Source organism: Mesoplodon densirostris, chromosome 4 (assembly GCF_025265405.1).
Source record: "Mesoplodon densirostris isolate mMesDen1 chromosome 4, mMesDen1 primary haplotype, whole genome shotgun sequence".
Lineage (NCBI taxonomy): Eukaryota > Metazoa > Chordata > Mammalia > Artiodactyla > Ziphiidae > Mesoplodon > Mesoplodon densirostris.
Genome location: NC_082664.1, coordinates 42,277,189 through 42,292,923, shown reverse-complemented (window position 1 = coordinate 42,292,923; position 15,735 = coordinate 42,277,189). Strand labels below are relative to the sequence as shown.

Below are 15,735 nucleotides of genomic sequence, written 5' to 3'. Positions count from 1 at the left end.
GTAAAGGAGAAGTATGAAACACAGGCTATCAAGTTGTTCAAAAGAAAATACTGGTGTGAATTATTGAATATGTACACCAGGCATAAATCTCTGATACAATGGGAATGTTTCCAGACAAAACAAGATGGAATCTCTGTTCCTAACTGTTACACAGTTCCTTGAAAAATACAGCTAGGTGCATAGAGATGAGGCTTTATGTACAATTTGCCTTTTTAAGAGCCCTCCCCTAAATCTAAGGCTTTGCGCTGGCCTGCGGAAGCTGACACCGAGCCCTAGCTGCAGGACCGGAAAACTTGCTGCCGGAACCTTTGTGCGGAAATGCCTCGCCCCCCGGCCGGTGCTTATTTGCAAAGGACCGTCCCAGCCAAGTGCCAGTTGGTAGGAATTTGCTTGGCCTCGGGTCTGAGGGAGCTTGGAGGTGGCTGTGGCTGCGACTGAAGCAGGCGTCCAGGAGAGTCCACAGGAAAGAAGGCGCCATGGACGACCAGGGCTGTCCCCGGTGTAAGACCACCAAATACCGGAACCCTTCGTTGAAGCTGATGGTGAATGTGTGCGGACACACTCTGTGAGTTGGGGGAGAGTGGGATTTATGGGGGGAAGACGCACAGGGTGGGAGCTCTCGAAAGAGCCGGGAGATGCTTGACCTCGGCTCGGGGAGAAAAGGGCGTCGTTAGTTTCGACTCTGGGGAGGAAAATGGGAAAAGGGAACGTTGTTTCTGTAAACAGACTAGCCGCTAGCCCTGAGCCGCTCTGGCCTGGTTTGGACTGCAGGTTCCCTGATGTGGTAACCAGCAGTTTGTCAGGTTTCACCCTTCTTAGGTGATGAAAACCTCGACTGTATTTCCAGGCTGTGTTGTCAACAGGGTTCCAGACATCTCGCTGGTTAAAAGCATGGGGATCGGAGTGTTTAAGTTCACGCAAAATGTTTTTATTAAGAAGAGCGAAAGTGCTATGAAAATAAAATTACTGTGTTTATATACTGCTGCTATTTATTGCGTTAGTTAATTTGAAACCCCGACGGTATGCCCACTGTCCTGATGGAGTTTGGTTAGATTCTCATCTCTAAAAGAGAAAATTTAAGATTTTAGGCAGTTCATTTTGGAGATAACAGTAATGGCTGGCATTTATTGAGTGCACATTACATGCCAGGCACTGTTCTAAGTTCTTTACCATGAGTTATCTTATTTCATTCTCACAACAGTCCCATGAAGTAGGTACTAGTATCATTCCCATTTTACAGGGAAGGAAACAGAGACTGCTCCACGTCTCTTATTTAGTGGGTCCTGCTAGAATTGGAACACAGGATGTCTGACTCTAGAACGCCAGTTTTGGGGGGATAGGGGAAGAAGGGAGGTTGAATATTTTGAAGAGTAAATGCAGGAACTGGTCAGAGTGTTTCTTGCCACGTTTTTATGGTCAAATGTGGTTCAGTAGAGGTGGTTTCTATAAAGCACTTTGGGATGTAAGGAGAATGTATATTCCTGTAGTTTCTTTGACGTTTCTTAGAGATAAAAAATGATGGGTAATCTGCAATGTGGTGGACAAGACCTTTGGGTAAGCATAAATTGCATGGTTAATTGTAGTTATAATGATTGTAATGGGATTTAGTAACTTACTGGATTGGTCCCTTTTTCTAATTAATCTTTATTTTCCTTTGCTTCATCCAGCAAAGGAAATACAGTAGAGCTGTGATTGAATGGGTTAAGATTTAGAAATAAGGTGAAAATAATCAAGTAGATTGAAAAAGGGAAACGAGACAAACGCTGTGTAAAGACTATTAGGTTTTTAGAGAGATTTTGCTCAGTTTCTCTTCATTTTCCTGTATCAGATTTGTTACAGTTGGTGCTAAGGAAAGGGAATTTGCTTTTTTGGAAGGAAATTTCTACCTAGTAGTAATTAGCCAATCAGGGAAGATTATGTGATTTTAGTAAAATAAATTGCGTTTTTATTAGACAATTATAAAATATTTATTTTTAATTAGAAATTGCTTTTGTCATATCCATAGTCTTTTCTGTTTTTTCATAGGAGTTAAGAATTGTCTAAGTCATTCTCGTGTTGCATTGATTTTGGTTTATTTGCTAACCTGTTAGATAAAACCACATTTTACAGCCCTTTTTTGACTTGAAATATGAGCAAACTGAATAAAAGATTATATGGTATTGGCTAAGAGAACAAACTTCTGATTTTGAATTCTTTGTACTCTTACAGGCTCTGTGGCTTTGGGCAAATTCCTACCTCCTCTTGCCTCATTTTTCTTACCTGTACAATAGAGATAATAGCACCATATATATTACAGTGAGGATTAAACAATATATGTAAACATCATATTTGGAGGTGCTTAACAGAGTTTCTTTCACATAGTATTTGTTCAGTATACATTGGCTATCATATTATTATTTGTGCATGGTATGGATGCTAAGCAGAAATAAAATTTAAACAGGATCTGTTTGGCCTGCTATGAAAGACTTGCACAACAATGGTTATCTTTAAATAAATTTAAGAGACTATAAAATGTGAAAATATAGTTTTAATTATAATGACCCTTTTGTGATGATTTTCTTAATATGAACTCGTTATCATGTTTTCTCATGGAAATGGGATTATATATATCCTTACTTTTTTCATAATGTATATCTTGGGTATCTTTTCTAAATTGGTATGTACATGTCTTCCTCTTTAACAGTTGGTTGATAGTCCACTGTTCAGTTATACTATAACTGATTTAACCAAAAGCTTTTTGATGAATCTTTAGATTTCCAGTTTTTCACTGGAGCTTCTCTGTCTCTCTCTCTCTGAGCACTTATGCAAGTATATTGTAAGATAAACAGACAAACCGGGGGTAAATGTAAATGCCTAGTTGTAGAATTGTATATGACTTTAAAATTTTGATGAACATTGCTCAGTTGTTATCAAAAAAGATTGTATTTATTGTGCTCCCAACAACTATTTATGGTAATTTTTGTTGCCAAACATGTTTGCTGATATTGGGCATTATTATTTTTTTAATCTTGCTCTTCTGATAGGTAATGAAACATTGTGGATTTTTTTTTTTTTTTTTTTCTTTTTGCTGTATGCGGGCCTCTTACTGTTGTGGTCTCTCCCGTTGCGGAGCACAGGCTCCGGATGCGCAGGCTCAGCGGCCATGGCTCACGGGCCCAGCCGCTCCGCGGCATATGGGATCCTCCCAGACCGGGGCACGAACCCGTATCCCCTGCATCGGCAGGCGGACTCTTAACCACTGCGCCACCAGGGAGGCCCAACATTGTGGATTTTGATGTGAAATACTTTTGATTTGATAGTATGTTGAATTTGTACAGAATGTATTTCATGGCATTGAACTTGGGCATTTTTATAATACAGTTGTTAGTCTGAAAGGAGCAGGTATTATTATTTAGCATTGCTATTTGCATTAGTTATCTATTGCTGTGTTATGAATTACCCCAAAACTTAGTACCTTAAAACAATAAATATTTATTATCTTAAATAGTTTCTGAGGGTCAGGAGTATGAGAGTGGTTCAGCTGAGTGATTCTGGCTCAGTGTCTTTCATGAGGTCCGCTCAAGCTGTTGTCTGGGACTGGAGTATCTGTTTCCAAGGTCACTCATGTGGCTCTTGGTAGCTTCAGTTCCTCCTTGTGGACCCTCCATAGGACTGCTCATGACTTGGCTTTTCCCAGAATTAGTGATGAGAGAGAACCAGAAGCTGCAGAGCCTCTCATCATCTAATCAGAAAAGTCACGTTATCATTGCTTCTGCTGTATTTTATTTGTTAGCACTGAACAATCCTGTTACAAGGTGGGAGGGTATTTATACACAAGAGTGTGAATACCATGAGACAAGGATTACAGGGCCACGTGATTTTACTCACTTTATTTTGTGTGTCCTCACGTAGCAAAGGCATTTTAGGAAGCAAGTGATAAAGTGAGTAGGAATAGTGCTTCACAAAAGATAAGAAGTGTGGGATTATGGAAAGATTATTTAGGAATACTATTTATGAGCAGAAAGGAGAAAAGAGGTGAGACATTATGAAAATACTTTTCTCCCTTAACTGCTAGCAGTTGAGGAAGTGTGTTCCCTTATGTATCAAATCTATCCAGCAAACACCCAAATGAATTGATTGCATGCACATCCAAAGAAGATTGGATTCTATTTTTGCTTTTTTTTTCAATTCAATGATGAACTTTGTCTTAATTACAGAAAAGGATAATTTTTTTTCTTTGTTTATCAGGGCCACCTATTTTAAGACATGGGCCTTTCATAGTATTCTTTCATAGAATTCTGAAGGCATATTGAATTAGATGGAGCCAATTAAATCTAATTCTCATTTAACTGAAGTCTTTTTTTTTTTTTTTAAGGAAGCTGGGAAAACTTTATTTTTTCTTTGGAATACAGAAACTTTATTTTTTCTTTTTCTATTACCCAACATAGTTGGATAATATTTTTCAGATTGACACAAATTTAAAACTAAAGTCTTTAATAATTTAAGTTTTATCCCAACCATCCTTGGCAACACTTGTCTCTGGAAACTTTACCTATATTTGATTTTATTAAATCTCCTTTTTTTTTTTTTTTTTTTTGCGGTATGCGGGCCTCTCACTGTTGTGGCCTCCCCCGTTGCGGAGCACAGGCTCCGGACGCGCAGGCCCAGCGGCCACGGCTCACGGGCCCAGCCGCTCCGCGGCATATGGGATCCTCCCAGACCCGGGCACGAACCCGTATCCCCTGCATCGGCAGGCGGACTCTCAACCACTTGCGCCACTAGGGAGGCCCTAAATCTCCTTTTTTCATTTTAAACACACATAAGACACAAAGTAGAATAAACAAAACACATCCTGATATATGTAAAAATCAATATTTTGCCATACTTAAGGTTTGTCTTTCTCTCTTTTTTATCTTCTTTTCTCTGTCCCTCTGTCTCTTTCTCTCTCATTTACTGATGTTTCTGAGTAGTTTGTTCTAAAGAGTTACCAGTCTGAATTTTGCTGATTGCATCTCTGTGGTATTAATATGTTCCTTTGTATTTTCTATAAATTACGAGTAATTTTAGAAGTTTATCAGATTAAAGTTCAATTTATTTATTGTTGGAAAGAATAATTCATAAGTGGTATTAATTCATTTGTTTAACTAAGATGCTGGGCTTATACAATACCTTTTTGCGAGCTAGGAAACAATGGACAGAAAAATTAGAAAAAGGCACTCATTCTGGGTAGAAGAATTAGAAAAAGGGAACTTTACAGATATATTGTTGTTAATTTCTAATTTAATATTGTTGAAGAGAACGAACTTCGCTCAATTTCAGTCTTTTAAAATTTCCTGAAAACTTATTTATGGTCCAGCATATGGTCTTTGGTGAGCAATCAATGTAAATTTGAAAAAAATGTGTATTCTGTAGCTGTTGGGTATAGTGTGTGTCAATTAGGTCAACTTGGTTGATAGTGTTACTCAGGTCTTCTGCATCCATACTAATTTATCTTATCTACTCATTTTATCAATTACTCCAACTGGATTGTGGATTTGTCAGTTTCTCCTTTTAGTTCTGTCATGCTTCATGTATTTTGAAACTCTCTTATTAGGTACATAGATATTCAGGATTGCTATGCCTTCTTGATGAATTTATCCTTTTGTCATTATGAAATGTTCCTTTTGGTCTTTTGCAATATGTCCTGAAGTTTTTGTCTGATATTACATCAGTTCTCTTAATGCTTCCTGTTTGGTAGTATACCTTTCTCTGTCCTTTTTTTTTTTTTTTTTTTTTAATAAATAGCAGTGGACGTGGCCTGTTGCCTTGGAGGTGGTTTTTTTTTTGTTTTTTTTTTTTAGATGTTGGGGGTAGGAGTTTTATTAATTAATTAATTTATTTTTGCTGTGTTGGGTCTTCGTTTCTGTGCGAGGGCTTTCTCTAGTTGCCGCGAGCAGGGGCCACTCTTCATCGCGGTGCGCGGGCCTCTCACTATTGCGGCCTCTCCCATTGCGGAGCACAGGCTCCAGACGTGCAGGCTCAGTAGTTGTGGCTCACAGGCCCAGTAGCTCCACGGCACGTGGGATCCTCCCAGACCAGGGCCCGAACCCGTGTCCCCCGCATTAGCAGGTGGACTCCCAACCACTGCGCCACCAGGGAAGCCCCTCTCTGTCCTTTTGCTTTCAACCAATGTGTGTCTTATATCTTGTACACAGTACATAGTTGGTTTTGCTCTTTTATATGGTCCAACATTGCTGCTTTTTAATTGGTGTGTTAGTCCCTTTATATTTAATGTAATTTTTGCTATCATTGGGTTTAAGTCTATTTGTTTTCCATTTGTCCTTTTCTTGCCTTATTTTAGGTTAATTGGATAATTTAAAGTATTGGCCTATTAGCTCTTTATTGTTATTTTATTTTTTAAAATTTCTTTTAATGATTTCTCTAAGTATAACAATGTGCATCTTCTTTTTTTTTTTTTTTTTTTTTGCAGTATGCGGGCCTCTCACTGTTGTGGCCTCTCCCGTTGCGGAGCATAGGCTCCGGACACACAGGCTCAGTGGCCATGGCTCACGGGCCCAGCCACTCTGCGGCATGTGGGATCTTCCCGGACCGGGGCACGAACCCATGTCCCCTGCATCGGCAGGCGGACTCTCAACCACTGCGCCACCAGGGAAGCCCAACAATGTGCATCTTTATCAAAGTCTATTAAGAGTCAATATCTGACACTTCTCATTTTTCACTTCCTCACAAATTCCTTACGTTTCAATACCTCGAAAGTGTGAATAATATAATACCACTTACTTACCCGTCTCATCCTGTACGCTGATGACGTCTTATCTTTCACTTCTATATATGATTTAATATTGTTATTTTTGCTTTAAACAGCCAGTTGTCTTTAAGGAGATGTAGAGAATAAAAAATAGTCTTTTTAATAAACAACTTTATTGAGATAGAATTCACATACCATAAAATTCACTCATTTTGAGTGTAGAATCAGTGGCTTTTGGTATATTCTCAGAGACATGCATCTATCACCACAATTAATTCTAGAATGTTTTTGTTACTCCACAAAGAAACCCCTTACTACTTAGCCCTGTCCTCCAGTCCTACTGTCTCCCAGCCCTAGATAACCAGTAATTGACTTTCTGTTCATATAGATTGCCTATTCTGGACATTTCATATAAATGGAATCATATAATATATGGTCATCTGTGATTGGCTTTTACTTAGTACAAGTTTCACCCATGTTGTAGCATTTATCAGAGCTTCTTTCTTTTTGTTATTGGATACTATCCCATTGTATGGGTATACCAGTTTTTATTTGTCTGTTCATTCGTTGATGGACATTTGGGTTGTTTCCACTTTTTGGCTATAATGAATAATACTGCCATGAACATTCATGTACAAGTTTTGTGTGACAAATGATTTTGTTTCAGATGTGTACTTAGGAGTATAGCTCTTGGATCATATGATAACTCTATATTTATCCATTTGAGGAATTGTAAGACTATTCCAAAGTGACTGCAGAATTTTACATTCCCACCAGCAGTGGATAAGGGTTCCAGTTTCTCTACATCTTTTGCCACCACTTGTTATTATTTTTCTTTTTGATTATAGCCATCCTAGTGTGCTGTAGTCTTTTTAAAAAGTTATTATTATTTTTCAATTTTTGGCTGTGTTGGGTCTTCGTTGTGATACATGGGCTTCTCATTGTGGTGGCTTCTCTTGCTGCAGAGCACAGGCTCTAGGCGCATGGGCTTCAGTAGTTGTGGCTCGTGGGCTTAGTAGTTGCGTCTCTTGGGCTCTAGAGCGCAGGCTCAGTAGTTGTGGTGCACGGGCTTAGTTGCTCTGCGGCATGTGGGATCTTCCTGGACCAAGGATTGAACCCATGTCCCCTGCATTGGTAGGTGGGTTCTTAACCATTGTGCCACCAGGGAAGCCCCATGGAGTCTTTTGTATTCACCTACTTATTTACCATCTTTAGTATCTTTCTTACTTCTTTTGGATCTGATTTTATAGTTGCATTGATTTTTTTTTCCTGCCTGAAGAGCATTCTTTAGTATTTCTTGTAGTACAGTTCTGTTGGTTAAGAATTCTCCCAGATTTTGTTTATGTGAGTGTTTTTATTTCACCATACTGTTTGAAGGATATTTCTGCTGAATATGAAATTATGAGTTGTCATTTTACCACTTGAAATATATCATTCCATTGTTTTCTTTTTTTTTTTCGGCCACACTGCACAGCTTGTGGGATCTCAGTTCTGACCAGGGATTGAACCTGGGCCATGGCAGTGAAAGCCCAGAGTCCTAACCACTAGGCCACCAAGGAACTCCCCATTCCATTGTTTTCTGATCTCCATTGTTTGTGATGAGAAGTTAGCTGTTACTTATATCCTTGGACCCCTTTATCATAAAAATCTTTTGGGGCTGCTTTCAAGATTTTATCTTTGGTTTCTAGCAGTTTGACTATAAGTCTAGGTGTGCTTTTCTTTACATTCATCCCAGTTGAGGTTGCTGAGCTTGGAACTGTTAAGTCAATGTTTTTCATCCTATTTGGAAAATTTCAGTGATTCTTTCTGCACTATTTTCACTCTCTTCTTACTTTGGAACTCCAAGTACATGAGTGTTAGACTCTTTGGTATTGTTCTATAAGTTGCTGGGGTATTATTCATTTTTCTTTGATCTTTTTTTTCTGTCTGTTCTTCAGATTAGATATTTTTTACTGGTCTGTATTCAAGTTCACTGACTCCCATCTGCCATGTCCAATATTCTGTTAAGCCCATGTGGTAGATTTTCCATTTGTTATTGTACTTTTGTTCTAGGGTTTTCATCTTGTTCTTTTCTATAGTTTTCATTTCTCTTACTAGATTTCCTATCTGCACACTAATTAAGATCATATTTTCCTTTACTTCTTTGAATGTAATTCTTTGGACATATTTTGTGTTAAATCTTTAAAAACATTTAAAATAGCTTATTTTAAAGTTTCAGTCCGTTAGATCTAACATCTTGGCTGTCTCAGGGTTGGTTTCACTTATTTTTTAGATTTTTATTTATTTATTCAGCTGTGCTGGGTCTTAGTTGCGGCATGCGGGATCTTCGTTGAGGCACGCGGGGTCTTTAGTTGTGGCATGCAGAATCTTTAGTTGCGGCATGCAGGCTCTTAGTTGCAGCATGTGGCATCTAGTTCCCCGACCAGGGATCAAACCTAGGCCCCCTGCATTGGGAGTGAAGAGTCTCATCCACTAGACCACCAGGGAAGTCCCAGGGTTGGTTTCTATTGACTACTCTTTTTTTTTTTTTCCTATGGGTCACATTTTTCTTTCTTTCATTTTTTTACATTTAGTACTTTTTTCAATTGTATACTGGATCGTGTAGATGGTACTAGAAATTGCAAATTTTATCTTTCTGTGTAGAGTGGTGTTTTTAAAAATTCTTGTAGATACTTCAGTTACTGGTTGATTACCTTGAACTTTGTAGGCTTGGTTTTAATCTTTGCTAGGATGGATCTGAGGAGAGCCCATTGTGTTTCCTTACTTTACTGCAACTCAACCTCCAAACTTTCAATTCCTTGCAAAACTTGTTGGGGCTTGATTTAGGCTTTGTTAGCGTGAGTCTAGACTAAGTCTTATTATATGATGTGGTCCTCACTCTTGAGGCCTTTTTGGTATCTCAGTTGGATGTTTGAGGTGTTAATAAGGTGTTAATGTGGTTTCTCTACTTTGGCTGGGTGGGAACTCCAAAGTATACCCTGCACTCCTTAACTATACTCTCTTCCTCTCTCAGCCATTATCTTCTAAGCCTTGATTGGTTTTGCCCTGCATATGTGCAGTCTCTTCCGTGGCCAAGGACTTATGGGGGTTCTTACAGACTTCTGGACCCTCTGCCTTGCAGATTTCAACCATATCAACTGCACTGAAGTCTGATCTCTGCCTATACAGCTTAGCAGAACCACTGTGCCCTTCTTAAATTCTTACTTGCCAGGCCATGGTCATGGAAATTTTTCCCAGGTAGAAAGAAGAGGCAATTGTAGGGGTCACCTTGTTAGTTTACCATTTCTAAGGGATTATAGTCTCTGTGTTGCCCATTATCTAATACCTGTAAATGATTGTCTCATACATTTTGTTTGTTTTATGGTAGCTCATGGTAAGAATGCTAGTCTGACATCAGTTACTCCATCGTATTTGTTAGGAAAAGCTGGCCTTACTATTGTTGAGGCATTTACTTCCTGTAGCCTCAGTTCTGTGTGTACATGTTTATTTTCTTTACCTCAAAATTGGTAATTGCTATGCCCCTTTAACATTTCTTTCCTTTTGTAGTTTCTGATTTTTTTTTCTACTACCTCAGCTTCTTCCCTAAAACTCTCCTAAATATTCTTTTCTTCTCCCTCTCCCCTTCCCTTTCCTTCTTTGTCTTCTTTAATGGGGTGTTTTGAAATTGATTAGAATATAATGCTGTGGAACAGCTCTGGAGAATTAATATCTCATATCTTGTGGATTGTAGTTACGATGAATATCTCAAGACCATTCTCCTGAAGGAGGTGGTTTTTGCTTTCACTACATGAATAAGAGTTCATGTCCCATGTATTTTATTTTATTTTATTTTTATTTTTATTTATTTGCGGTACGCGGGCCTCTACTGTTGTGGTCTCTCCCATTGTGGAGCACAGGCTCCGGACGCGCAGGCTCAGCGGCCATGGCTCATGGGCCCAGCTGCTCCGCGGCATGTGGGATCCTCCTGGACTGGGGCACGAACCCGTATCCCCTGCATCGGCAGGCGGACTCTCAACCACTGCGCCACCAGGGAAGCCCCCATGTATTTTAATAATACAAATCCATTGGCTAATAGACAGAACACTGACTCACGAGTTAGAAAATCTATGTTCTAGTTCTACCACAGACTGGCAAGTTTTAGGCCAGCTGTTTAACTTTGATTTGTTAATTTGTTTAGAACAGATAATATTTAGCCCCCCTCAGTCTCTTAAAATTTGGGTAATTTAGTTAACAGTTAATTAGAAAATCATTGTAGTCATTAGCTTTAGTCTTTTTTTTGACCTTATACCATTAGTAAAACTGCTTCTTAAAATATTAAAAATTTTAGTTATTCTTATTAGTAGTGATTTTCCTTTTCCAATATGGGAGAGAGTGCTGGTCATTTTACTTACAGAATATGGATATATCACTATGGATTGGTTATTTTATGGCTATAATATGTATTTTTTTGGTTTGACTAAAAATGACTGTTAGTGCATTTGAGTCTTGAAGATGCAGTGTTTGCATTTCAGTTCCTTCTCCTATTGAGTGTAACTTACTGTCTTAGTTCTTTAAAACCGTGGTTACTAAATATTTAGTAATTAATATTATCTGTAATGTTTCTCTTTGTATGTGAAAATATAGCCCTAACCTCATATGGCTCTTCTCTAATTCTTTTCTTTTATACTGGGAATCTTTTTTTAAGATTCATTTTATCTGCTGACTAGTTTACTACATATATGTATATATGTATATATATACACACACATGCGTATACACATACATTTTCTGTCTTGGAGGAAACCTTTTGTGAGGTTTTGCCTGCAGGTGAACCTTCGTTTCATGGATGGACACCCTTTTTCTTTTTTTTGGCTGCGTCGGCTCTTTGTTGTGGCATGCAGGATCTTCGTTGCGGCAAGCAGGATCTTTTTGTTGCAGCACGCAGGCTTCTCTTTAGTTGTGGCACGCGGGTTTTCTCTCTCTAGTTTTGGCGCATGGGCTCCAGAGCGCGTGGGCTCTGTAGTTGTGGCGCACAGGGCTCCAGGGCGTGTGGACTCTGTAGTCGTGACGTGCGGGCTTAGTTGCCCCGCGGCATGTGGGATCTTAGATCCCTGACCAGGGATTGAACCTGTGTCCCCTGCATTGGAAGGCAGATTCTTTACCATGGGACCAGCAGACACCCTTTAGGAGCTCTTTCCCTTGTATCTATATCCAACTCTCCTTTGAAGTTATATTGTCAAATTTGTATTATAAGATTCAAGCAGGTAATAAATATGAAGCTGTTTATTAGATGTTCAAACTTAATTGTTAAAACACAAATTATTTTATTCTGCAAGAACTTGAAACATTGGCACATTAGTTTCTGTAGGGATAAAAGTATAAACAGAGACAGAATTAATATATTTCCTCATTGCCTTTTTTTCTGCTGTGGGCATAAAATATTATGTCTAACGTATGTGTAATGATAGTTTGCCTGAGTTTGAATCCTAGGTTTTCCACTTATTCTTAGTTGTGTGATTTAGGGAAAACTATTTTCTTTAAGCCTTTGTTTTCTCATCTGTATAGTAGGTTTACCAGTAGCATGTACCTCACAGCATTGCTGTGAGGATTAGATGAGGCACAGTTCAAGTAAGTTTAAGAATTTAGGTAAATTTAAGAGTATTTACTTTGTAGTCAACTGTAAAGAGTTGCTTTCAGTATTCTAAATGCAGAAAAATAACAATTTTTAGGTTAAGTTTCAGGAATGTTTTTGGCAATTTACTTCTTGTTTACTTAGCAATTAGTCCCTGAGATAGTAAATAGAATGAGAATAATTGAATGAAAATTCAACCTAGATATCTTAATGGTTTTCTTCACGTTTCAAATGTATTAAGCTTATTTTCAAAGATTAAAAAGTAAGACTCAACTGTAGTTTATTAGTTGTTGGTTTACTAATAAATACAAGTTTGCATTCTTTCTCATATACTCAATACATTTTCCAGGCCACTGATTCCTAAACTTGCCTCGTCCTAAGAAACACCTTGGGTGCCTATTTAAAATACAAATTTCTGGGCCTTACCAGGTGGAGGGAACTTGTATTTTATACTGGCTATCTAAGAGAGTCTCACGCTCAAGCAGTTTTGGAGAACACTGTGCTGAGTATACAACAGTGAGTGTGGGAGACATGGTTACTGCCCCCATTAATTTTATAGTATTTTAGGTCTTCTTTTGAGTCATTAAATAGAAATTAGTCTTTCTCGGTTCTTTATAAGGAGGAAAAGGGAAGTTTAGAGTTATAAAAATATTCTTTGTAATTAAGATGTGAAAGTGGATTTTATGCTATTTGTTAAACTATTAAAAAAATTTTTTTTATTGGAGTATAGTTGCTTTACAGTGTTGTATTAGTTTCTACTGTACAGCAAAGTGAATTAGCTATATGTATACATATATCCCCTCTTTTTTGGATTTCCTTCCCATTTAGGTCTCCATAGAGCATTGAGTAGAGTTCCCTGTGCTATATAGTAGGTTCTCATTAGTTATCTATTTTGTACATAGTATCAATAGTGTATATATGTCAATCCCAATCTCCCAATTCATCCCACCTGCCCCCCTTCCCCCTTGGTATCCATATGTTTGTTCTCTATGCCTGTGCCTCTATTTCTGCCTTGTAAATAAGATCATCTATACCAGTTTTTTCAGATTCCACATATATGCATTAATGTACAATATTTGTTTTTCTGATTTACTTCACTCTATATGACATTCTCTAGGTCCATCCACATCTCTACAAATGACCCAATTTCATTCCTTTTTATGGCTGAGTAATATTCCATTGCATATATGTACCATATCTTCTTTATCCATTCCTCTTTTGATGGACATTTAGGTTGTTTCCATGTCCTGGCTATTGTAAATAGTGCTGCAATGAACATTGGGGTGCATGTGTCTTTGAATTATGGTTTTCTCTGGGTATATCTGCCCAGTAGTGGAATTGCTGGGTCATGTGGTAGTTTTCACAGAACTACAACAAAAAATTTTACAATTTGTATGGAAACACAAAAGACCCCAAATAGACATAGCAATCTTGAGAAAGAAAAATGGAGCCGGAGGGACCAGGCTCCCTGACTTCAGACTATACTACAAAGCTATGGTAATCAAGACAGTATGGTACTGGCACAGAAACAGAAATATAGATCAATGGAACAGGATAGAAAGCTCAGAGATAAACCCACGGACCTATGGTCACCTAATCTATGACAAAGGAGGCCACAATATACAATGGAGCAAAGACAGCCTCTTCAATAAGTGGTGCTGGGAAAACTGGACAGCTATATATAAAAGAATGAAATTAGAACACTCCCTAACACCATGAACAAAAATAAACTCAAAATAGATTAAAGACCTAAATATAAGACTGGACACAATAAAATTCTTAGAGGAAAACATAGGAAGAACACTCTTTGATATAAATCACAGCACAATCTTTTTTGCCCCACATCCTAGAGTAATGGAAATAAAAACAAAAATAAACAAATGGGACTTAATGAAACTTAAAAGCTTTTTCACAGCAAAGGAAACCATAAACAAGACTAAAAGACAACCCTCAGAATGGGAGAAGATATTTGCAAATGAAGCAACTGACAAAGGATTAATCTCCAAAATATACAAATTGCTCATGCAGCTCAGTATCAAAAAAACAAACAACCCAATCCAAAAATGGGCAGAAGACCTAAATAGACATTTCTCCAAAGAGGACATACAGATGGCCAACAAACATATGAAAAGATGCTCAACATCACTAATAATTAGAGAAATGCAAATCAAAACTACAATGAGATATCACCTCACACCAGTCAGAATGGCCATTATCACAAAATCTACAAACAATAAATGCTGCAGAGAGTGTGGAGAAAAGGGAACCCTCTTGCATTGTTGATAGGAATGTAAATTGATACAGCCACTATGGATAACAGTATGCAGTTTCCTTAAAAAACTAATAATAGAACTACCATGTTAAACTATTAAAAAAAATGCTACTGAAGTAACAGAAACCTGAAATCCTGAACCCTTATTGTAATCATTCTGCTGATGTAGGAAAAGGACCTTTGGGGAGGCAAACAATTTTGGTGGGTATATCCTAAACTTGGGAATTTTTGCAATATTAGCATCAAGGGATCAAAATTGTTTAGGTGGCTCCACACGCATAAATGTTTTTGTGGAACAGTCACTGAAGAGGAAATATCTAAATATTAGCTCCTTTAAGAAAGTGAAATGTGATGTCTGTTTTAGCTTGCAGGCTGGGGATGGAAGCCTTTACAAAAGTACATGCTACAAAGTGCTATTTGTTTCGTCAAAAGGATTGATAGGAAGTTGGCAGACTCAATTAATGTAAATTTGGAAGGAGCTTTGCAGTCATCTTTTTAGTTCTATTCTCCACCTGTCCTCCCTTTTTTAACAGATGGGGAAGCTAAAGCCTAAGAAAGGTTATATGGTTGCATTGCTCACCTGGCCAGCTCCATTTTCTTTTTTCTGTGTAAATTCCAGTTATGAATTGTTCAATTAAATTTTGATCACATTTGCCAAGTACAGTTCTTATTAATGTATTGCAACCAGATTGTAACTCAAACCCATTTTATGTGAAAAATGAAAATACTACAGTATTATCAAAAATCAATTTGAGGGCTTCCCTGGTGGCGCAGTGGTTGAGAGTCCGCCTGCCGATGCAGGGGACACGGGTTCGTGCCCCGGTCTGGGAGGATCCCGTGTGCCGCGGAGCGGCTGGGCCCGTGAGCCATGGCTGTTGAGCCTGCGCGTCCGGAGCCTGTGCTCCGCAACGGGAGAGGCCACAACAGTGAGAGGCCCGCATACCGCAAAAAAAAAAAAAAAAAAAAAAAAAAATCAATTTGATATGTTTGGAACAATTTTCTCTTTGTATTTTAGTTTCCAGGATGCTAGCTTGAGATTAAAAAATACTTTAAACAGTCAATAATGATTTTTCTGCCAGTTTTTTATTTTACTTTATCTTTTTCTTTGATAATATATAAACAATG

The 15,735-nt window shown here is 38.1% G+C and overlaps 1 protein-coding gene across 2 annotated transcripts in view; it reads left to right on the top strand.

The window, feature by feature from the left end:
* The first annotated feature begins 363 nt into the window (after positions 1-363).
* Positions 364-15,735, top strand: part of MNAT1 (MNAT1 component of CDK activating kinase) — a 217,366-nt gene continuing 201,994 nt past the window's right edge. For both annotated transcript variants that reach the window (XM_060096098.1, XM_060096097.1), the window contains exon 1: positions 364-565. In XM_060096098.1, coding sequence (XP_059952081.1) covers positions 477-565 — 89 coding nt within the window. In that variant the 5' untranslated portion in view covers positions 364-476. The remainder of the gene's footprint in view (positions 566-15,735) is intronic.